Source organism: Pristiophorus japonicus, chromosome 17, assembly GCF_044704955.1.
Source record: "Pristiophorus japonicus isolate sPriJap1 chromosome 17, sPriJap1.hap1, whole genome shotgun sequence".
NCBI classification, from domain to species: Eukaryota; Metazoa; Chordata; class Chondrichthyes; family Pristiophoridae; genus Pristiophorus; species Pristiophorus japonicus.
Window position 1 is genome coordinate 23,183,784 of NC_091993.1, and position 22,547 is coordinate 23,206,330.

A 22,547-nucleotide genomic window follows, 5' to 3' on the forward strand; every position below is an offset into this window, starting at 1 on the left:
TGCTGTGCTCCAAAACTGTGCTCATTCGAAAACTTGGTACAGAAGCAGATAGATTTTCTTTAAACCAGCAATTTATTTATATGCCATTTCAGTTTTGAAATCTGGGTGCAACTTTATACAGAACACAGCAGATCAAATTGACTATTCACATCTGGCACGGCATCATTCATGTTAGTCTCAGCGTTAACTGCCGTGGACATGGCCTGCAAACTACAGCACTTGAAGAATGTTCCTAGGTGCTATGTAGGTAGCAAGAACGGAAAACAGTGCTCCTCCTAAATTCTAACTAAATGACTACAGAATATTTCAGAGACCACATTACCACCACTCCGCACATTCTCAGTAGCATGGTGCAACAATGTGCCTTCCCTAATACGAAAGAAAGGAGGAAAAGTAAACAAGTCATACAATTGCACTCATACCCCAACTCATAGTCAGCAGACTATTGAAAGAACAGCAGCTTCCCCATGAAATTAACAAAATCCATGATTTACGATAAATACTGTCTATCCCTACAGACCAGGAGATTGAGGTATTAGTTAAAAACATCAGAATAAGGAGCAGGAGTAGTCCATTCAGCGCCTCGAGCCTGCTCCACTATTCAGTAAGATCATGGCTGATCTTCGACCTCAACTCCACTTTCCTGCACTATCCCCATATTCCTTGATTCCCTTAATATTCAGAAATCTAGCGATCTCGGTCTTGAATATACTCAACGACTGAGCCTCCAAAGCCCTCTGGGGTAGAGAATTCCAAAGATTCACCACCCTCTGAGTGAAGAAATTTCTCATCTCAGTCCTAAATGGCCGACCCCTTATTCTGAGACTGTGACCCCTGGTTCTAGACGCCCCAACCAGGGAAAACATCCTCCCTACATCTACCCTGTAAGAATTTTGTATGTTTCAATGAGATCACCTCTAGTTGGCCTCTATGCTCCTGGGGCTGGGATGGGAAAATCCAGCCATGATTCTCCTTCTAATAATGCACTGTAACTCCGGTTGGAAAGCACATTTGTGTGAATATCAGGTTCGGGGTTAGCTATAATACCGCTTTTCAAACAAGTAGTCTGCAGATATTCACTGATATTTAAGTGTCAGCTGTGGCTCAGTCAGTGGCACACTCACCTCTGAATCAGAAGATTGTGGGTTCATGTCCCATTCCTGAGACTTGAGTGCAAAAATCTAGGCGGGCACTTCAGTGCAGTACTGAAGGAGTGCTGCACTGTTGGAGGTGCCATCTTTCAGATGAGGCATTAAACCGAGGCCCTGTTTGCTCTTTCAGGCAGATGTAAAAGATCCCATGGCACTATTTTGAAGAAGAGCAGGGGAGTTATCCCGAGTGTCCTGGCCAATATTTATCCCTCAATCAACAACACTAAAACAGATTATCTGGTCATTATAACATTGCTGTTTGTGGGAGATGCTATGCGCAAAGTGGTTGCCTCGTTTCCTACATTACAACAGTGACTATACTCCAAACGGTACTTAATTGGCTGTAAAGCACTTTGGGACATTCAGTGGTTGTGAAAGGCGTTATATAAATGCAAGTCTTTCTTTCTTTTCATTGCATAAACTTGATCGTTAAGAATGATAAAGGAAACAGAGGCCAGCATGGAATCAGAGCCTTGCAAAGAGGGGGAGAAATTTTGGGGAAAAAAAGCTAACAATAAATATTTTTGGATAAATACCCATGTCATCCACAGCAGCAAGCAGATAAAGCTGGCCTCCAGCATGCGTTACTTGAAGTGCAACAATCTCAACATCTCCCGACGTCCAAACAGACGTAACAGTATGATCCTCCGTGTTCAGAACAGCCACTCCTTCAGACAGACCAGCAAAGATATAATTTGCATCCACGGTATTTGCAAGACAATTTAAATTGCCAGGAAGCTGTTCAAAAAAAAGAGATCGAGATCAGATCATCTAACAATGACCGAGACCAGTAATGAATCCTTGATTTCTGGCCAAAGATTTTTTCATTACTGGAAAGCTTACTCCTCGCATAAATCAGCAGCAAGCTCCACAGTTACAGTGTGAACTCTAACCTGCCCGACTCTCCAGCAATGACATCTCTTCACATTGACGAATCTAAAAAACAATTCACCAAAAAAATGTAAAAGGATTGTTTTTTTTAACAGCCAGGAACACATGAAAAAGGTCAGGAAAAGTCCAATTGGTCCATCAAGCCTCTCCCATACAATAATTGTGCAGCCCACCATGCACCTTCAACTCCCGCCCCCCACATCTTATTCACACAAGCCACGGTTCAATGGGTAGCACTCTCACATCTGAGTCAGAAGGTCATGGGTTCAAGTCCCACTACAGTGACTTGAGCACAAAAGTCTAGGCTGACACTTCCAGTGCAGTACTGAGGGAGTATGGCACCTTTGGAGGTGCCTTCTTTCAGATGAGGTGTTAAACCAAGTCTGCTCTCTCAGGTTAAAGATTCCATGGCACTATTTCTGATATGTCATTACTATACAGTATAAATGCACACAAGGCCCATACTTGAGAGAAGGTCACTCTGTTACCTTTATTACCAAGACCTCAAGTGATGAAGGTGGGTGGAGCTTCCCCTTTTATACCTGAAATTCCAGGTTCGGAGTGTCTCCCACAAGTTTGTCCCCTGTGGTCAATGTTCTCAAGGTGTACAACTTAAGTTAGCTTATACATGGGCTACAATGATAGTTGAATACATGACATCACCTCCCCTCCAAAGTCTTATTGGGATCATAGGTTAAGTCTCTCTGGTGGTTTACGTTCCCTTGTAGAGAGCCTGAGTTGGGGCTCCAGTTGTTGGGCGCTGGCCTGAGTGTCTGCTGTTTGCGGTGCCTCAGGCCTGTCCGGACTGCCCACAGTGACTGGGCTCTCCTCCACTTGGTTCCAGTGTTCGATCACCTGTGGTGGAGTAAACTCTACGTCGTGTTCTTCCCCTGCTTCTTCTATGGGGTTGCTGAACCTCCTTTTAGTTTGATCCACGTGTTTGCGGCAGATTTGTCCATTGGTAAGTTTAACTACCAAAAGCCTATTCCCCTCTTTGGCAATCACAGTGCCTGCAAGCCATTTGGGCCCTGAGCGTAATTAAGGACAAAAACAGGGTCATTGACATCAATACATCGCGCCCTCGCATTCCTGTCATGGTAGTCACATTGTGACTGACACCTGCTCTCAACAATTTCTTTCATAGTAGGGTGTATAAGGGACAACCTGGTTTTGAGCGTCCTTTTCATTAGCAGCTCTGCGGGTGGAACCCCTGTGAGCGAGTATGGTCGGGATCTATTGGCCAATAGGAGGTGTGATAAGTGGCTTTGTAGGGAACCCCCTTGGATTCTGAGCATTCCCTGTTTGATTATCTGCACTGCTCGTTCCGCCTGGCCATTTGAGGCCGGCTTGAGCGGTGCCGTTCTGACATGATTCCATTAAGTCCTGGAATTCAGTGCTTGTGAAGCAGGGGCCATTGTCGCTGACCAAGACATCCGGTAGACCATGGGTGGCGAACATTGTCCATAGACTTTCTACCATGGCAGAGGATGTGCTTGACTTTAAAATGGCACACTCAATCCATTTGGAGTAGGCGTCTACTACAATCAAAAACATTTTTCCCATAAAAGGACCTGCGTAGTCCACATGGATGCGTTACCATGGTTTGGCGGGCCAGGACCAGGGGCTAAGGGGGGCTTCCCTGGGTGCGTTGCCCAGCTGAGCACACGTATTGCACCTGTGAACACAAAGTTCCAGGTCTGCATCTATCCCTGGCCACCAAACGTGTGACCTGGCAATTGCCTTCATCATGACAATGCCCGGGTGCTCATTGTGAAGTTCTCTGATAAACACCTCTCTGCCCATCTGGGGCATGACTACTCAGTTTCCCCACAGTAGATAATCGGCCTGAATCAAGAGTTCATCCTTGCGCCTATGAAACGGTTTAAATTCCTCAGGGCATGCCCCGTACGTGGCTGCCCAGTCCCCATTCAGGACACATTTCTTAACTAAAGACAGTAGCAGGTTTTTATTTGTCCAGACTTTAATCTGACGGGCTGTCACAGGTGAGCCTTCGCTTTCGAAAGCTTCAACGGCCATGACCATCTCAGCATCATGCTCAGTTGCCCCCTCAGTGATGGCTAGTGGGAGCCTGCTGAGTGCATCGGCGCAGTTTTCAGTGCCCGGTCTGTGCCGAATTGTGTAGTCACAGGCGGCTAATGTAAGTGCCCACCTCTGTATGCGGGCCGATGCATTTGCATTTATGGCCTTGTTGTCGGCCAAAAGGGACGTTAGGGGTTTGTGATCTGTCTCCAGCTCAAATTTCCTGCCAAACAGGTACTGGTGCATTTTTTTTACTGCATATACACATGCTAGCGCTTCCTTTTCTACCATCCCGCAGCCCCTTTCTGCCTGGGACAGACTTCTGGAGGCATAAGCTACCGGCTGTAACTGACCATTGGCATTCACATGCTGCAACACACACCCGACCCCATAGGACGATGCATCACACGTTAAAACAAGTTTCTTACACAGGTCATATAACGTTAACAGTTTGTGGAGCATAACAAATTGCGTGCTCTATCAAAAACCCTTTCCTGGCTGTCCCCCCAGACCCAATCTGGAGGGGCACATGTAGCGGCTCTAACAGCGTGCTCAATTTGTGAAGAAAGTTACCAAAATAGTTCAGGAACCCCAGGAACGAACGCAGCTCGGTTGTGTTATGGGGTCTGGGTGCTCTCTGGATTGCTTCCGTTTTGGATGCAGTGGGTCTGATCCAGTCTGCTGCTACCCTCCTCCCCAGGAATTCTACCTCTGGAGCTAAGAAGACGCACTTCGCCTTTTTCAGTTGCAGCCCTACCCGGTCCAGTCTGCGCAGCACCTCCTCAGGTTGTGGAGGTGTTTTTCTTTGTATATGTCCGTAGCTATGCGTCAATCGTCAAAAATTTTGGCCTCCTGGCCTTGGACACCCATAACCTTTCAAACTGTTTGATACTCATCAGGGACTGGCTGGCCCCCGTGTCTAGCTCCATTAATACTGGGATGCCAATGAAGTGCACTTTCATCATTATCGGTGGCGTCCTGGTATATGAACTGTATATGTGCTCCACATGAACTCGCTGAACTTCAGTTTCCAGCGATTTCCCCCAGTATTCATTTGGCCTCGTAGGGCTTACATTGGGCCCGTCCTCCTCGTACATCAACCTGTTTGCAGGCTTCCTGCACATACGCACCAAGTGACCGCTGACGTTGCAGTTTCTGCAGGTATATTGCTGATACCTGCAAGCTCTGGCTGGGTGTTTGCCTCCACACCTCCAGCATGAGCTGGAGACCCCGTTATTGGAAACAAAAGGTCCATTACCAATCAATCGTCTCTGACTGTCTCTGTAACTGTCCTTAAGCGCACCATTAACAGGTGTTGATGGCCCCATTACTGGCTACATTGTCCATTGCATGGCATGAATCAACGTTCAGCTAGCCATTGTCTCTGTTGAATTCCCCCTCTGGGTTCGACTATATGCTGGGGCATGTCCGATTGCCCTTGTCTGCCTAGAGAACTGTGTGCCGCGTTAACAATGTTGACTCCCTGGTCGTTTGCCGCACTTGAGCCAAGATTTTTGTCATACATCATTCTGGTCTCTTCCTCCCCTGAGATAAATGTCTGGGCTATCAGAGCCGCCGTTTCCAAGGTCAAGTCTTTGGTCTCAATCAGTTTCCTGAAAACCCTAGCGTGCCTGATGCCCTCAATAAAAAAGTCTTGCAGCATCTTCGCTCTGCATACATCTGGGAACTTATATAGGCACGCCAGTCGCCGGAGATCTGCCACGAAGTCTGGAACACTTTGCCCTTCTCGCCACCGGTGCATGTAAAACCAATGTCTCGCCATGTGCATGCTGCTCGCTGGTTTAAGGTGTTCCCCGATCAACTTACTGAGCTCTTCGAACGTCTTGTCCACCGGCTTCTCTGGCGCTAGAAGGTCCTTCATCAGGGAGTACGTTCTGGATCCACAAACCGTCAGATGAACCCTGCGTTTGTCGGCCGAATCCTGTCCCAACCATTCCTTAGTGACAGAACTTTGCTGTAGTCTCTCAATAAAGTCGTCCCAATCATCACCAACACAGTACCTCTCTTCTGTGCTGCGAGTGGCCATGCTCGCGTGGTTTAAATCCCAGTTTCTCGTCGCCAATGATATGTCCTTACTATACAGTATAAATGCACACGAGGCCCATACTTGAGAGAAGGTTACCTTTATTAGCAGGACCTCAAGTGATGAAGGTGGGTGGAGCTTCCCCTTTTATACCTGAAAGTCCAGGTTAGGAGTGTCTCCCACAAGTGCACCCCTTGTGATCAATGTTCTCAAGGTGTACAACTTTGGTCATGGGTTACAATGATAGTTGAATACATGACATCTTCAATGAAGAGCAGGGAGTTATCCCTGGTGTCCTGGTCAATATTTAGCCCTCAATCAACATCACTAAAACAGATTATCTGGTCATCATTACATTGCTGCTTGTGGGAGCTTGTTGTGCGCAAATTGGCTGCCGCGTTTCCCACATTACAACAATGACTATACTTCAAAAGGTCCTTCATTGGTTGTTAAGTGCTTTGTGGTTGTGAAAGGTGCTATAGAAATGCAACTCTATCTATCCTGGATGAATCTAAAAGAAAAATCTTTGGCAAATTCCTCTTCCATCCAAAAGGCAATCATGTAAGTGCCAGGAGACAGAAATAAATCACATCAATGATTATAGTTAGTCCTTATCTACTTCACACATGACAAACAAACATTTGGGTGAGATACTGTAAGGCTGCTGATGCCCATGGAACCATATTCCAGCAACAGCCAGTGTCTTTAAGAAGGTGAGAAAACATATAAGAATGTGAGGGGAATTGACAGGATAGATGCTGAGAGATTGTTTCCCCAGGTAGATGAGGAGGAATTTCTTCATTCAGAGGGTGGTGAATCTTTGGAATTCTCTGCCTCAAAGGGCTGTGGATGCTCAGTCGTTGAGTATATTCAAGACTGAGGTAAATGGATTTTTGGACTCTAGGGGAATCAAGGGATTTAGGGATTTAGGGATTGGGCAGGAACGTGGAGTTGAGGTCGAAGATCAGCCATGATCTTATTAAATGGTGGAGCAGACTCGAGGGGCCTTATGGCCTACTCCTGCTCCTAATTCTTACGTAAACTGTAAAAAAGAAAAAGATGAATATTAGAGGTCATATGGGGAGCAAGCAGGAGAGTGTGATTAGGTGGCTCATGTGGAGAACAAAACTGAAGTAGAGGTGAAGATCCAAATGGTTTGTTTCTGTGTTGTAACATTCTAAAGGCTAGAATTTCCCCAGCCTAACGCACGTTTTAACGCGATTTATTAGTGTTAAAAGTGCTTTTTTGCCCTTAAAATGAATTGCACAAAATTCCCCAAATCTTAAGAATGGCATTTTGACATATCGACAAGAAGCAGATCGCCCTGGTGCAACGCAAAAAAAAACACACTACCTAAGTCAGGCCATTCGGCGAACCCGTTTTTGGGGAAAAAATACACGAGATAAGCAGGCGTTGCAGCCTCAGAAACATCGCTATGTAGGAAGACCTGCAAAAAATTTCAGTTAAAGTTTTTATTTTTTAATTCTTTTGCAGCAATTACTTAGGGTCTTGTAAATGTTTTGTGATTTTTTGTTTTTTGCAATTTTTTGGGGTGTTTTCTCCCCTCCCAGGGCCTGTATTTTTCACATTGATAGGCCTCAGGCTAAAGTTGGCGACATCGTGGTTTTTAATGCGAAATGTCGTACAACGTCGTTTTTTAAGGACAGGTGTATTTTGTGGCCAAATTTTCCCCCTTTAAAATATGGTGAAATTTTTATTCTTATTTATTCACTATTTTGTTGTTATTTATCAAACAGGCTGCGGAATTTCTAGCCCTAAAATTCTATGAACAGCATGCAGAATCAAACAGTGAAGCTTGCTGGATTACAGCACACACTCACCCACCTGAATTTCCTCTGATGATTCACACAAAGGTGGTTTTATCTTTAATCTTTTGGCTTCACGTTCTGCTTCCCTTCCTTCAATGCTTTCACAAGCATTCTCGATGATGCGGCCAATTAATTTATCAATCATCCTGAAAGGCTGGGGCAACTTATCAAGCCTCTGATCTGGATCCTTCAGATAATCGTCATTTTCATTATCATCACTCCAATTATGCTCTAGAGGATTTGAAACTACGGGATATTTCTTAATGTAACCTGGCATTCCTGGCATTCTCTTCAATGTCCACAGCCTCACAGTCCTTCAACACTCTGAAACATGACCAAAACCATTTTAGCAGTCTCCCCAGAGAATTTCAGTCCATCTTCTCTGGTTCCATCCAAGAATCAAATCCTACAGCTTTATTCACACTCCGTTGAATTCAGAACCCATTCCCACCATTTCAAACTCAAACTCATTTTTTTCCACAGGACCTCAAAATTGCAGAACTCCTTACCTCTTACAGTCTTCCCTCCCTTCTATAGTGAACAGGCTTCTCAAAAACAAGCTTTAGCCATTGAGATTCTCTGGGATCTGGGTTCAATCCAGCCTAGACAGATAGAATGAAAGTCTCTTCTGTCTGCTAGCTATAAGAATCCTCTGTGAAATGAGTTTGGACAGTCTCAATCAGATTCTAAGTGGTTATAGGTCCATAGCACAAACATGCTCCCAGTTTAGGTCAAATTAGCAATCACAGAGGCCACAAAATGGCTAGTGTGGTGTAATGTATGTACCTATGAGTATGCTCATAGGTTTGTAGAGCTGTTGAGTTGGGAGTGGCTTAGCCAGTCACGTGATGTTCACAAGACTCAATAAAACCCCAGCCAGTTGGGTTCGGGGGCTCCACGATGAGGCAGGTGGTTGTGAGCCTGGCGGATGAACTGGTAATGTGTAGTGTGATTGTTAAACCTTTGCTAATAAACCAACTAGTTCTTAATAGCAATGTGTTGCTATGAATTCTTAAGCAAAGAACCCATGAAGCAAATACATTACATATGGAAAGTGTAAAAATGTCACACTGATGATGTCGGGAGTGTACCTTTGAGGCTGGAATTGAGGCATATTGTTTGGCCAAGCTTTACTCTGCATCTAATTCGGTTGTATCTGACGTGGCAGTGCATGATACTGACACTGAATCTGTGCAATAGAAAGTGGGCTGTTCCTGAGAACGAGTGCCCATCACCTTGATGAGTACAAAATTCACAAGAAAAATATTTGCCCACTTGATTTACTTTTTCTCTCCGACGTTCTTCAACTGTGATGTTGCCTGGCGCTATGAGGCTAGACCCTTCACTTTGGCTTTTCAATACAAAAAGGACTTCTCGAGAGCAAACTGCATTTGGTCAGTTTCTGCTTCTCATATAAGTAAAAGTAATTTCATCTAAAATCCTATCAGTTGGTAACAGTCAGAAGGGAGCATTGAGACCCACATTATCCAATTGCAATTCCAGAAGAAAAACAATTGTTATTCACAGTGCTAACGGATAAGCAACATAGGATATGGAGTGAATCAACCTGCAGCAGTTTTCAATGTTACTGATACCTTTACCCTAGCCTTAAATCAAAAATAAACAACGAGCAATCATAATAAACACATTTATTTTGCCAAGATATGCAATGCTTGTGCCAAATTGCTGTCGGATTAGGATCAGATCACAGGAAAGACATTTGAAATGATGTGTATCAAACCCCATATGAATTGCTCACTCAGTAATTAATCTTAAAAAAAAGACACTCACACAAACAGAAGGTATTTTACCATACATGAGTAAACTATTAAAATACCCATTTCTCAGCAAAACTTAATAGTAAATGGACGATAGGGCTAGAAATTGGTATAGGTTGCACCCCTTTTTCAAGCATGTATGCCAGCTGTGGCTCAGTGGGTAGCACCTTTGCCTCTGAGTCAGAAGGTTGTGGGTTCAAGTCCCACTCCAGGGACTTGAGCACAAAGATCTAGGCTGACATTCTAATGCAGTGCTGAGGGAGTACTGCACTGTCAGAGGTGTCATCCTTTGGATGAGACATTAAGGCAAGACCCTGTCTGCTCTCTCAGGTGTATGTCAAGATCCCACTGTTTTGAAGAAGAGCAGGGGAGTTCTCCCCGGTGTCCTGGTCAATCTTTATCAATAAAACAGATGATCTGGTTGTTATCACATTGCTGTTTGTGGGAGCTTACTGTGCACAAATTGACTGCAACATTTTGTACATTACAACAATAACTACACTTCAAAAGTACTTCATTGGCTATAAAGTGCTTTGGGATGTCCAGTGGTTGTGAAAGGCACTATAGAAATGCAAATCTTTCTTTTTTCTTTTATAAAATGGAGGAATGCTGACAAATTTAGCAATGAGACAACCTGCACCCAATCTGCGCCTTTGTTTGTGCCGCTGCTAAATATGTCTGATACATTTTTTTTAGGCGTTGTATCCTTTGCATATGCTAATTAAGGGCCCAAAGTCTGTTTAAGGATCCCTCTGGGAAATTTGTTTCTGATGAGCCGAGCAGGTGCCAAGTCTGCCTTGCTCAGGATTCTAAAGTGGCTGCTGCCACAGCCAATGAAAGATATGTTTTTAAAAAAAATTTTAAAAATACTCTCTTGTGGAGCCAGGAGGAACAGGAATGCTCCCAGGACTCCACAGTTTCTGTGACAAGACCCAAGATTGAACCTGGAGTCTTCTTTGTCTGTATTGCTCATCATCCCCACATTAGATGCTGCAACTATCCATTGAACCATTTGGATAAGTTTAGGATAGTATCCTAGGCGCAGATTCAATGAGCCGAATGGGCTCCTTCTGTGCAGTACTGTTCTATGATTCTCGGTTATAGCAAGGGAAAGGATCTCAAGAATATATGTCAGCTCCTTCAACGATCTAAAATGTAAACTCGACATTAAGGGGCCAGGTTTCGGCCTGAGTTGCTCCTGTTTTTTTGGAGCAACTGGTTTAAAATGGAGTATCTTAGAAATTTGAATTCTCGGCATTTAGTTTGCTCCAGTTCTAGTCAGTTAGAACAGTTTCACTTTGGAACAGAATTTCTTTTTCAAAAGGGGGCGTGTCTGGCCACTTACGCCTGTTTAGGCAGTGAAAACTTACTCCAAACTAACTTAGAATGGATTAAGTGAAGATTTTTGTACGTTCGAAAAAACCTTGTCTACACTTTAGAAAATCAGGCGTAGGTACAAATTAGGTGTAGGGAATGGGGGGGGGCGGGAGTTTAAAGGGAAGTTTACAAACAATAAACACTTCAGTTTTACAAATAAAGAGCCATCATCAATAATAAATGATAAATACATCAATAAATCAACCAATAAATCAATCCAAAAAAATTAATAAAAAATATTTTTTTTTAAAATCAATAAATAAAACATTTTCTACTGACCGACTGCAGCACCGGGAGTCCTCCAACAGCGTGCTGGGACGGTCCCCCCAGTGTGTCTCTGTCAGTGTCTCTATCTCTCTGTCTGTCTGTGTGCGTGTCTCTCACTCTCTGTCTTCAGTGTCTGTGTTTCTGACAGCGAGGGGAGGGGGCGAAGGGGAGGGGGAGAAGGGGGGTGGGAGGGGGAGGGGGAGAAGGGGAGTGGGGGGGAGGAAGGAGGAGGGAGGTAGAGGGGGGTGGGGTGGGGATAGAGGGGGGGAGGATATGGGGAGGAGGTGGGAGGGGGAGGAGGAGGAGGTGGGAGGAGGAGGAGGGGTGGGGGTGTGGGAGGAGGAGAGGAGAGGCGAGGGGGAGAGGAGGGGAGAGGGGGAGAAGGGGGGAGAGGAGGGAGGAGGGGAGAGGGAGAAGGGGGGAGAGAGGAGGGAGGGAGGGAAGGAGAGAGGAGGGAGGGAAGGAGAGAAGAGGGAGGGAAGGAAGGAGGGAAGGAGACAGGAGGGAGAGAGGGAAGGAGAGAGGAGGGAGGGAAGGAGGAGGGAGGGAGGGAAGGAGAGAGGAGGGAGGGAGGGAAGGAGAAAGGAGGGAGGGAGGGAAGGAGAGAGGAGGGAGGGAGGGAAGGAGAGATGAGGGAGGGAGGGAGGGAAGGAGAGAGGAGGGAGGGAGGGAAGGAGAGAGGAGGGAGGGAGGGAAGGAGAGGGGCAAGGTGGGGGCAAGGGAGATAAGGAGGCTGAACGGCCGGGCCCCAAGACTTCGAGCTGGGTTTACAGGTAGGTGGCGTGGGGTCTCGGGGGGGGAGAGTCGCGGAGGTCGGGTCGCCGGGGGCGGCGGGGGGGGGGGGGGTGCGGTGGAGCGGAGCTCGGGTCGTGTCGGGTCAGGTGGGAGGAGCCTTATGCATGCAGCCCCAGTCAGGCCATTCGGGTGCCTGTGCAGAGGTCCCGGCACTGTTTTCAGCACAGGGACCTGGCTCCGACCCCTACAGCTCGTGCTGCGCCGCGCCCAGCTCCAGAGGACCTGCAGGGAGCCGGAGAATAGGTAAGTTTTTTTTAGGCGCACCTTCTAGCGCGAAAAACGGGTGTCCAGGTCCGGGCTGCGCCGTTTTAGGCGCGGCCCGAAACTTGGACCCTAAAAGTCTATTTTATTTTTTTAAAAACAGTAGCACTTGTATTCCCAAGGTTATCCTGGCATCACTCTTGGGGCAGTTGGCATATTGAAGATAACGAAGCTCACACTGATCTCCCAAGATTCCATACCAGAGCAACTGTAGATTTGGAAAGTGTCATATATGTATGCTTGGGGTTACTAGCCACCAGGTGGCGCGACTGTTGGAGGTCATTGGGCTGTATGCACGTGTGTGCAGTCCAGGTATAAAAGGCAAGCCATCTTGTAATGTAATCATTTTGGGCCCTAATAAAGCAGAGCCAGGTTTGTACCTGTGTTAGTTTACAGTATTCAGTCTATCGAGTTATTATATACATAACATTTGGCGACGAGGTAACTTAAGAACCTTCGCATGCAAAAATGAGCACAATTGGAATTCTGGACAGATTTGTGGAGATGGAGGACTGGACAGATGTTGTAGCTCGCCTGGACCAGTACTTCGTGGCCAACAAAATGGAGGAACCCACTGACGTAGTTAGGTGCAGGGCGGTCTTCCTCACGGTTTGCGGTCCGAAAATCTATCGACTCAAAGAATCTTCTCGTGCCTGCAAATCCAACAGACAAGGACTATGAGGAATTGTGTGCTCTAGTACGTGACCATCTCAAACCAGAAGAAGGCTTCATCATCTCACGATATCGATTCTACAAGCACGTTCGTTCTGAGGGCCAGGATGTGTCGGAATTCGTTGCCGACCTAAGATGTCTAGCTGGACCGTGTAAGTTCGAAAACGCGCTGGGAGACATGCTGCGGGACTTCTTTGTCATCGGCATCAACCACGAGGTGATCCTGCGTAAGCTACTGGCGACGGAAATGCTGGACTTCAGCAAAGCCATCACGATTGCCCAGGCATGCATGACGACGGACAAACACATAAAGCAGATATCATCGGAAAATCGGAACTCGGCAAGTACTGTAAACAAGATTGTATCGTCGTTTGGCAGAGCTGCATATGGCAGGGCCTATTCGACTGCGTATGCGAAACCTGTGGCTGCTCAAAGTCCGCCAACGGGAATGAATCCAATTTCACTGTGTTGGTGTTGTGGGAGCAATCATCGGCGTCATCAGTGTCAGTTTAAACAGTACATTTGTAAAGGCTGTTTGAGACATCTCCAGCGCATGTGTCCGCAACAGAGCAAGCGTGTTGCGACACACCACTTGGAGGGTGATGACCAGTATAGCGCGGATCCGGATATGTAATCCGAGATACCAGAGGAGGAAGTGTATGGACTGTATTCGTTCCTAACAAAGAGCCAACTGATAATGATTAATGTGAAACTTAACGGTGTGCCGGTACCAATGGAATTGGACACGGATGCGAGTCAATCAATAATGAGCCAGAGAACATTTGACTAAGACTGTGAGGCCTAAGCTGAGTCCAGTCAATGACAAGTTGCGTACGTACACTAAAGAGCTCATAACGGTGATTGGCAGTGCAGTAGTCAAGGTGTCGTATGATGGTACGGTTCATGATTTACCGTTATGGATTGTTCCAGGCAATGGTCCAATGCTGTTTGGCGGGAATTGGGTAGAAAAAATCAATTGGAATTGGAACGATATCAAAGCGTTGTCGTCGGAGGATGATACTCCATGTGCTCAAGTGCTGAGCAAGTTCCCCTCACAGTTTGAACCTCCCCTCACAGTTTGAACCAGGCATCAGCAATTTCACAGAGCCAAGGTGCAGATCCACGTGGACTCGGATGCAAGACCCATCCATCATAAAGCTCGGGCGGTTCCGTACATGATGAGGGAGAAGGTCGAAATCGAACTGGACTGACTCCAGCGTGAAGGGGTCATATCACCGGTCTAGTTTAACGAATGGGCCAGCCCCATTGTTCCTGTGTTGAAAAGTGATGGCACTGTCAGGATTTGTGGAAACTCCAACCAAGTTTCGAAACAGGATCAATACCCGTTATCGAAGGCTGATGACCTGTTTGCAACGCTAGCTGGGGGGAAGTCGTTCATGACACAGGAGCTTGTCGAGACGTCGAAGAAACTTAAGTGCATCAACACTCATAAAGGACTGTTTATCTACAACAGGTGTACCTTCGGAATTCGCTCGGCTGCAGTCATATTTCAGAGGAACATGGAGAGTCTACTGAAGTCTGTCCCTAGAACCGCTGTGTTCCAAGATGACATCCTGGTCACAGGTCGTGACACCACCGAACATCTGAACAACCTAGAAGAGGTTCTACATCGTCTGGACAAAGTGGGACTCAGACTGAAACATTCGAAGTGCGTCTTCATGGCACCGGAAGTCAAATTCTTGGGGAGGAAAATTGCTGCTGACGGCATCAGCACCATTGGAGCAGGCCAGGGAGCGGAAGGAGCAGCATGGAGGCCTACCACTCCAGGGAGCAGCACGTGCTGGAGCAGGAGAGCAAAGGCAGTGAAGAGTGATGTCATCAAGGTCCAGGTCGGTGATTGGAGCGTGGGCAGGTACAGCAGGAGCGGCGAGGTTGGGGCAAAGGAGCGGTGAGGTCGGGGCGAAGGATTGGCGAGAGATTGTAGAGGGACGTGATCGGAGCCCAGGAGAGGCGTGAGGTCGGGGCCCAGAAGAGGCCAGGGCCCAGGGACAGCACGGGCCAGCCCACACTGCAATATGTGTGCGCACTAGGTCCATGCAGCAGAACTGGTCTCCAGACGTCTTGGTTAACCCTTGCGAGTGGACCAAGACCTAGCTCTGTCAAGCCCGTGTGGTGGCTAGTGTGCAACGGTCACCACACATTAAAAAAAAATCCAAGCACAGGCATCTTCCACCCTTCAAGATTTAGTTCAGACCTGGAATTTTAGGTCAATTATTGAAACACCTGTGAACTTTTTGACGTGGAAGCAAGTCATCCTCGATTCGAGGGACTGCCTATGATGACAAACTCGAAAACCAAGGCCATCAAAAATGCACCCAAGCCTCAGAATGTGACGGAGCTGCGTTTGTTCCTGGGTCTACTCAACTACTTTGGTAATTTCCTACCCAGATTGAGCACTTTATTACAGCCACTGCACATGCTGCTAAGAAAAGGCGACAACGGGGTTGGGGTGTGTCTCAAGATAGAGCTTTTGAGAAAGCTACTAATCTGCTTTGCACTAACAAGCTGCTCGTGCATTATGATCCATGTAAGCGTCTAGTATTGGCTTGTGATGCTTCGTCATATAGAGTTGGTTGCGCGCTCCAACAAGCTAATGAGTCGGGTAAACTACAACCTGTTGTGTGTGTTTCTATAAGTTTGTCAAAGGCGGAAAGAGCCTACAACATGGTAGAAAAAGAAGCATTAGCCTGTGTGTATGGGGTTAAAAAGATGCATCAGTACCTGTTTGGTTTTCGGTTTGAACTGGAAACAGATCACAAGCCACTTATTTCATTGTTTTCGGAAAACAAAGGTATCAATACCAATGCATCATCCCGCATCCAGAGGTGGGCGCTGATATTATCTGCCAATGATGATATCATTCGCCATAGACCTAGCACTGAGTATTGTGCCGATGCACTGAGCCGTCTGCCTTTGCCCACACCAGAGGTGGAGACACCACAACCTGCAGACTTACTGTTAGTTATGGATGCTTTTGAAAATGAAGGAACCCCTGTCACAGCTCAATAAGTTAAGACCTGGAGCAGCCAGGACCCGATATTATCGGTTGTGAAACGTTGTGTCCTTAGTGGTGATTGATCTGCCATACCCAAGCAAATGGGTGATGAGACCAAACCTTACAACTGTCGCAAAGACAAACTATTCATTCAGTCAGATTGTTTACTGTGGGGTAATCGTGTTGTTATGCCCAAGAAAGGCAGAGAGAAATTTGTACAAGATCTACATAGCACTCATCTCGGTATTGTCATGATGAAAGCCATTGCCAGGTCTCATGTATGGTGGCCTGGAATTGACTCTGATCTGGAATCATGTGTGCATCAGTGCAATACTTGCATGCAGCTAAGTAAACATAGAAACATAGACATAGAAAATAGATGCAGGAGTAGGCCATTCAGCCCTTCTAGCCTGCACCGCCATTCAATGAGTTCATGGCTGAACATGCAACTTCAGTACCCCATTCCTGCTTTCTCGCCATACCCCTTGATCCCCCAAGCAGTAAGGACTTCATCTAACTCCCTTTTGAATATATTTAGTGAATTGGCCTCAACTACTTTCTGTGGTAGAGAATTCCACAGGTTCACCACTCTCTGGGTGAAGAAGTTTCTCCTCATCTCGGTCCTAAATGGCTTACCCCTTATCCTTAGACTGTGACCCCTGGTTCTGGACTTCCCCAACATTGGCAATATTCTTCCTGCATCTAACCTGTCTAAACCAGTCAGAATTTTAAACGTTTCTATGAGATCCCCTCTCATTCTTCTGAACTCCAATGAATACAAGCCCAGTTGATCCAGTCTTTCTTGATAGGTCAGTCCCACCATCCCGGGAATCAGTCTGGTGAATCTTCGCTGCACTCCCTCAATAGCAAGAATGTCCTTCCTCAAGTTAGGAGACCAAAACTGTACACAATACTCCAGGTGTGGCCTCACCAAGACCCTGTACAACTGTAGCAACACCTCCCTGCCCCTGTACTCAAATCTCCTCGCTATGAAGGCCAACATGCCATTTGCTTTCTTAACCGCCTGCAGTACCTGCATGCCAACCTTCTATGACTGATGTACCATGACACCCAGGTCTCGTTGCACCTCCCCTTTTCCTAATCTGTCACCATTCAGATAATTGTCTGTCTCTCTGTTTTTACCACCAAAGTGGATAACCTCACATTATACTTCATCTGCCATGCATTTGCCCACTCACCTAACCTATCCAAGTCACTCTGCAGCCTCATAGCATCCTCCTCGCAGCTCACACTGCCACCCAACTTAGTGTCATCCGCAAATTTGGAGATACTACATTTAATCCCCTCGTCTAAATCATTAATGTACAATGTAAACAGCTGGGGCCCCAGCACAGAACCTTGCGGTACCCCACTAGTCACTGCCTGCCATTCTGAAAAGTATCCATTTACTCCTACTCTTTGCTCCCTGTCTGACAACCAGTTCTCAATCCACGTCAGCACACTACCCCCAATCCCATGTGCTTTAACTTTGCACATTAATCTCTTGTGTGGGACCTTGTCGAAAGCCTTCTGAAAGTCCAAATATACCACATCAACTGGTTCTCCTTTGTCCACTTTACTGGAAACATCCTCAAAAAATTCCAGAAGATTTGTCAAGCATGATTTCCCTTTCACAAATCCATGCTGACTTGGACCTATCATATCACCATTTTCCAAATGCGCTGCTATGACATCCTTAATAATTGATTCCATCATTTTACCACTACTGAGGTCAGGCTGACCGGTCTATAATTCCCTGTTTTCTCTCTCCCTCCTTTTTTAAAAAGTGGGGTTACATTGGCTACCCTCCACTCGATAGGAACTGATCCAGAGTCAATGGAATGTTGGAAAATGACTGTCAATGCATCCGCTATTTCCAAAGCCACCTCCTTAAGTACTCTGGGATGCAGTCCATCAGGCCCTGGGGATTTATCGGCCTTCAATCCCATCAATTTCCCGAACACAATTTCCCGACTAATAAAGATTTCCCTCAGTTCCTCCTCCTGACTAGACCCTCTGACCCCTTTTATATCCGGAAGGTTGTTTGTGTCCTCCTTAGTGAATACCGAACCAAAGTACTTGTTCAATTGGTCTGCCATTTCTTTGTTCCCCGTTATGACTTCCCCTGATTCTGACTGCAGGGGACCTACATTTGTCTTTACTAACCTTTTTCTCTTTACATACCTATAGAAACTTTTGCAATCCGCCTTAATGTTCCCTGCAAGCTTCTTCTCGTACTCCATTTTCCCTGCCCTAATCAACCCTTTGTCCTCCTCTGCTGAGTTCTAAATTTCTCCCAGTCCCCGGGTTCGCTGCTATTTCTGGCCAATTTGTATGCCACTTCCTTGGCTTTAATACTATCCCTGATTTCCCTTGATAGCCACAGTTGAGCCACCTTCCCTTTTTTATTTTTACGCCAGACAGGAATGTACAATTGTTGTAGTTCATCCATGCGGTCTCTAAATGTCTGCCATTGCCCATCCACAGTCAACCCCTTAAGTATCATTCGCCAATCTATCCTAGCCAATTCATGCCTCATACCTTCAAAGTTACCCTTCTTTAAGTTCTGGACCATGGTCTCTGAATTAACTGTTTCATTCTCCATCCTAATGCAGAATTCCACCATATTATGGTCACTCTTCCCCAAGGGGCCTCGCACAATGAGATTAATCCTCTCTCATTACACAACACCCAGTCTAAGATGGCCTCCCCCCTAGTTGGTTCCTCGACATATTGGTCTAGAAAACCATCCCTTATGCACTCCAGGAAATCCTCCTCCACCGTATTGCTTCCAGGTTGGCTAGCCCAATCTATGTGCATATTAAAGTCACCCATTATAATTGCTGCACCTTTATTGCATGCACCCCTAATTTTCTGTTTGATGCCCTCCCCAACATCACTACTACTGTTTGGAGGTCTGTACACAACTCCCACTAAAGTTTTTTGCCCTTTGGTGTTCTGCAGCTCTACCCATATAGATTCCACATCATCCAAGCTAATGTCTCTCCACTGAGTCTGTGATAGTGGCCATCTAAATCATGGTCCAGGATCCACATCGACTTTGCAGGTCTCTTCCTGGGAAAGATGTTTTTAATTGTGGTGGATGCATATTCCAAGTGAATAGAGTGTATAATCATGTCATCCAGGACATCCACAGCTACCATTGAGAGCCTGCGTGTCATGTTTGCCACTCATGGTCTGCCTGACATCGTTGTAAGCGATAACGGATCTTGCTTCACTGTATGGAGTTTCAAAGAGTTCATGAAACTCAATGGTATCAAACATGTGAGGTCAGTTCCATTCAAACCTGCATCCAATGGACAAGCAGAGCGGGTGGTCCAAACCATCAAACAGAGTATGAAACGTGTAACTCAAGATTCACTGCAAACTCACTTGTCATGCATATTGCTTAGTTACAGGATAAGACCCCACATGCTTACCGGGGTCTCCCCTGCTGAACTATTGATGAAGAGAGGTCTCAAGACCAAGCTCTCTCTTGTCCACCATGACTTGAACGATTATGTTGAATACAGATGTCAAAGTCAGCAGTGGTATCATGATCGCGCTGCTGTGCCACGCGACATTTCTGTCAACGATCCTGTGTATGTACTAAATTATGGTCAAGGTCCCAAGTGGATCGCCGGTACTGTTACGGCCAAGGAGGGTAATAGAGTGTTTATCGTCAAGCTCAAGAATGGGCAAACATGCAGGAAACACGTTGATCAGATAAAGCTGCGGCACACGGATGAACCAGAACAGTCTGAGGAAGACACAATCAGTGACCAACCAACCCACCCATAGTCATCAGAGGACTCCGTTGTCATCAATGAATCTGGACTTTCAATCCCTGACATGGTCATTGCCACTCCCATCAGATCTGCTACCCAGCCCCCAGTCATAACAGACTCAGAACACTCGCCCAAGGCTGGAGTTGAACTGAGACGATCAACTCTGGAGCGGAAAGCCCCGGACCGTCTCAATTTGTAAAAAGACTGTTACTAATATCTTAAAGGGGGATATTGTCATGTATTGTCAGGTGGCGCAACTATCGGAGGTCATTGGGCTGTACGCACGTGTGTGCAGCCCAGGTATAAAAGGCAACCTATCTTGTAATGTAATCACTTTGTGCCCTAATAAAGCAGAGCCAGGTTTGTACCCATGTTAGTTTACAGTATTCAGTCTATCGAGTTATTACATACATAATAGAAACATTCTGGCTTTGCCATATCTCTAAGTCGCCTCATACATCATTAATAGAATATCTTCAGCTCGAGCTGCAGCAAAAGGTGACAATGGTACTCCTCCTGAATTATGTATAGGAGTGCCACCTCCTGTCAAGAACAAATGGTGCAGGAAAGGGATTGAGGCATTCATACCTTGACTTAAATTGTTTCTTTTGTTACTAATGAAAATTGGTTGTGAACCTTAATAACCAAGGAACAGAGTTTTAGTAGCCATATTTTTATCCATTTAAGGGGAAGCTAGATAGTTACATGAGGGAGAATGGAATTGAAGTATATGCTGATTGGGTGAGATGAAGTAGAGTGGGAGGAGGCTCGTGTGGAGCACAAACATAGACTAGTTAGGCAGAATGGCCTGTTTCTGTGATGTAAAATTTGATGTAAATCTATGTAATCTTAATGCCCACTAACCAAAGTGATGCGATTTCCCTGCTGTCAAATTCACCAACTATGCCAAAGTAGTCTGAATATACAAGCATCCATCTGCAAGGATCCAATAAGGAATTCGTGAGAAACTTCTTTACCCAGAAACAGAAAGTGGTAATAACGTGGAACTCGCTACTGCATGGAGTAGTTGAGGCGAATAGCATAGATGCATTTAAGGGGAATTTAGATAAGCACATGAGGGAGAAAAGAAAAAGAAAAAAATTAAGACTTACATTTATACAGCGCCTTTCACAACCACTTTTGGAATGTAGTCACTGTTGTAATGTGAGAAATGCAGCAGCCATTTTGCACATAGCAAGCTCCCACAAACAGCAATGTGATAATGACCAGATAATCTGGTTTGTTATGTTGATTGAAGGATAAATATTGGCCAGGACAGTGAAATAGTGTCATGGGATCTTTTATATCCACCTGAGAGAGCAGACAGGGCCTCGCTTTAACGTCTCATCTGAAAGACGGCACCTCCAACACTGCAGCACTCTCTTAGCACTGTCAGCCTAGATTTATGTGCTCAAGTCCCTGGAGTAGGACTGGAACCCACAACCTTCTGACCCAGAGGCGAGGGTGCTACCCACTGAATCACAGCTGACACTTAAAGGAATGTTGTTGGGGTTAGATGAAGAGAGGTGGGGGTACACTCACGGCCTTCCGCAAGAGGTCGGCGCCGGAGGGACTGGAGTGCATCATCACCCCCGGCAACCAAATTTTAATTTGATCATTTAATTTTAAAGTTTAATTTGCCGGTTTTATTCCCCCCTCCCCCACCTTTTTAGCCAGTGGGCACTTGTATAATTTCTGTTTTTAATGCCTTTAAAAAAAAAACCAAAAAGTGGCACTGGAATAAAATGTATTTTTGGAGTGTGACCCCCCTTGCAGGGGGCATTTGTTTAAAGTGTACAACTAAAATAGTTGAAGAGAGATGAGAGGAGGCTCCTGTGGGGCATAAACACTGGCAGGGATAAGGGGTAAGCCATTTAGGACCGAGATGAGGAGAAACTTCTTCACTCAGAGAGTTGTGAACCTGTGGAATTCCCTGCTGCAGAGAGTTGTTGAGGCCAGTTCATTGGATATATTCAAGAGGGAGTTAGATGTGGCCCTTATGGCTAAAGGGATCAAGGGGTATGGAGAGAAAGCAGGGAAGGGGTACTGAGGGAATGATCAGCCATGATCTTATTGAATGGTGGTGCAGGCTCGAAGGGCCGAGTGGCCTACTCCTGCACCTATTTTCTATGTTTCTATGCATGGACTTATTGGGCCGGGTGGCCTGTTTTGTGCTGCAAATTCTGTGTAATTCTATGTAATATGTTATCTCCAGACATCTTACTGCTAAACCAGAACTGGCATGGACAGTCACTGGCCGGTCTAGTGGATCAAACATGGTATCAATCAACATCCTGGGGGAGGGAGAAATACTTACACTTACTTTCCAAATCCACGCAGCCACAGATGCTGTCCTTTCATCTGTGAGACCTGTTGGTTTTGAAGTTAGCCCAGCTTCGCCCTCCCTGCCATCAGACGGAGAGGAAAAATATTTATTTTTAAAAAATGCTTGAGGCAAAGAGGGCGATTTTTTTTCTCTCTCTCTCAACAGAAAATAAACCAAAAAAAGATCAGAAAACAATGAAATGCCGGGCGCCTGATGCTCGGGTTGTGTCAGAGAGAAGGATTGCTTGGCCTCGGGTTGTGTCAGAGAGAAGGATTGCTTGGCCTCGGGTTGCAGGTTGCTAGGCGACCCGCA

General features: G+C 46.0%; 1 protein-coding gene across 4 annotated transcripts in view; it reads right to left on the reverse strand.

The window, feature by feature from the left end:
• Positions 1 to 22,538, reverse strand: part of wdr93 (WD repeat domain 93) — a 76,182-nt gene extending 53,644 nt beyond the window's left edge. For 3 of the 4 annotated variants that reach the window (XM_070858478.1, XM_070858476.1, XM_070858479.1), the window contains exons 1-3: positions 22,227 to 22,538; positions 7,972 to 8,279; positions 1,688 to 1,889 (exon numbers count right to left, since the gene is read on the reverse strand). In XM_070858478.1, the coding sequence (XP_070714579.1) occupies positions 1,688 to 1,889; positions 7,972 to 8,241 (472 nt within the window). In that variant the 5' untranslated portion in view covers positions 8,242 to 8,279; positions 22,227 to 22,538. The remainder of the gene's footprint in view (positions 1 to 1,687; positions 1,890 to 7,971; positions 8,280 to 22,226) is intronic. The other variant, XM_070858477.1, reaches the window with a different exon arrangement.
• Positions 22,539 to 22,547: the final 9 nt, after the last annotated feature.